Source organism: Protobothrops mucrosquamatus, unplaced genomic scaffold (genome assembly GCF_001527695.2).
Source record: "Protobothrops mucrosquamatus isolate PMUCROS unplaced genomic scaffold, P.Mucros_1.0 scaffold2750, whole genome shotgun sequence".
NCBI classification, from domain to species: Eukaryota; Metazoa; Chordata; class Lepidosauria; order Squamata; family Viperidae; genus Protobothrops; species Protobothrops mucrosquamatus.
Window position 1 is genome coordinate 217024 of NW_015388791.1, and position 1743 is coordinate 218766.

General features: G+C 65.5%; 1 protein-coding gene across 1 annotated transcript in view; it reads right to left on the reverse strand.

Moving 5' to 3' along the window:
• SLC2A13 (solute carrier family 2 member 13) overlaps positions 1-1244 on the reverse strand; it is a 68903-nt gene extending 67659 nt beyond the window's left edge. Inside the window, exon 1 of the mRNA XM_015825672.1 lies at positions 647-1244. Within this exon, the coding sequence (XP_015681158.1) occupies positions 647-1244 (598 nt within the window). The remainder of the gene's footprint in view (positions 1-646) is intronic.
• Between the last annotated feature and the right edge of the window lie 499 nt (positions 1245-1743).

Consider the following 1743-nt stretch of genomic DNA (forward strand, 5'->3'; position numbering starts at 1 on the left):
AACACTCAGAGAGCACCAAAGACTCCTTGATCCTCCTCCTCCCTATAAATCCCCTTCCCTCCTAACCCTGATGACGTTCCCTAGCCGGGCAACGCAACGTCCGCAAGAAACCCACCCAGCCCCCCAAGCTCGAAAAGCACCAAGGACCCCACTGTCCTCCTCCTCCTCCTCTCCACAAATCCTCCCAGCACTGATGTTGTTACCTAACTGGATAATGAACCGTCTGCCAAAAAAAAAGCAATCCAGTTCAGACAACACCTTGATCCTCCTCCTCCTCCTCCTCCTCCTAAATCCCACTCTCTCCTAGCATGCATCATGTTACCTAGCTGGGTCATAAAACGTCTGAAGAAAAAAAAAAAGGCAACCCAGCTCAAGAGAGCCCCAAAGACCCCCTTGGTCCTCCTCCTCCTCCCCACTCCCTCCTAACCCTGATGACGTTCCCTAGCCGGGCAACGCAACGTCTGCAAGAAACCCCCCCACTCCCCCCAAGCTCGGAAAGCACCAAGGACCCCCCTCCTTTTTCCACCCCGCAGCTGACACGGGGGGGGGCAAATCGGGGTGTGGCAAACCCCCCCCAGGAGTCTCGCCCCCCCCTCTCTCTCTCTCCCCTCCCCCGGGGGGGGAGGGTCTCCCAGCGCCCACCTACCTATGCCCAGCCCGACCACCAGGCGCCCCCCGAGCAGCGTCTCTTTATCCGGCGCGGCGGCCAGCAGGACGGCGCCGGCGGCGAAGAGCGAGCTGGCCAGGAGGATGCAGGCGCGGCGGCCGGCCCAGCCGTTGAGCACGCCGCCCAGCAGGGCCGCGAGGGCGGCGGCGCCCACCGTGCCGGAGACCAGCAGCTCCTGCCAGAAGGCGTCGAGGCGCAGCTCCTTCTTGAGCAGCAGCAGCGCCCCGGACACCACGCCGGTGTCGTAGCCGAAGAGGAAGCCGCCCAGCGCCGAGAAGGCCGACACCACGTAGACGAAGCCCGCCGTCTCGTCCTGCTGGAACTGCCGGCGGGCAGCCCGCTCCAGCTCGGCGCAGCCGCCTCCTCCGCCGCCGCCGGCCGAGGACTGGCTGTTCAGGCTGGAGCAAGACTCGGCGGCGGCGATCAGGCTCCGCTCGCCCAGGCTGGCCGAGCCTTTGCGCCTGGAAGGCGGCGGCGGCGGAGGAGGAGGCGGCGGAGGAGGCGGCCGGCGCCGCTTCTCCCCCATCAGGTTGCTCAGGCTCCGCAGCGTGTATTCCACATTGGCCTTGCGGGACATGGGGCCGCCGCTGCGGCTGCTGCTGCCCTCCGGCCGGACTGGCCTCCTCCTCCTCTTCCTCCTCCTCCTCCTGCGCGGGTTGCCTGCAGGGCGGCAGAGATGCCTCTCATGCTCCGGCCACGCTCGGACTGAAGCGGGGAGGAGCGGCGCGGTCCCCCCACGTCTGCTCGCCGCCGCGGGCGCCGCCCTCTCCCGCCCCGCGGGCTGGAGCAGGAGGGGAAAAAGAGAGGCGCCGTCCGCGGTGATTGGTCGGAAGGGAGGATGGGCGGAGTCGAAGGGGAAGGGGAGGAGACACCGGGAGGGTCTTTTTGTCTCCTCCCCCCTTTTGCCCCGCCGGTTTGGGAAAGGGAAAAAGAATAATAATTCGATAAGCTGATCGAGGGTACTCGGGTTGCGTTTTTGTTTCTTGCCCGCGTTGCCTGTTGTTGGTGTGGTGGTGGTGTGGGTTTCGTTCTTTCGCGACCTGTGAGAAGGCGGCCCGAGGAGGTGAGAAGGGATA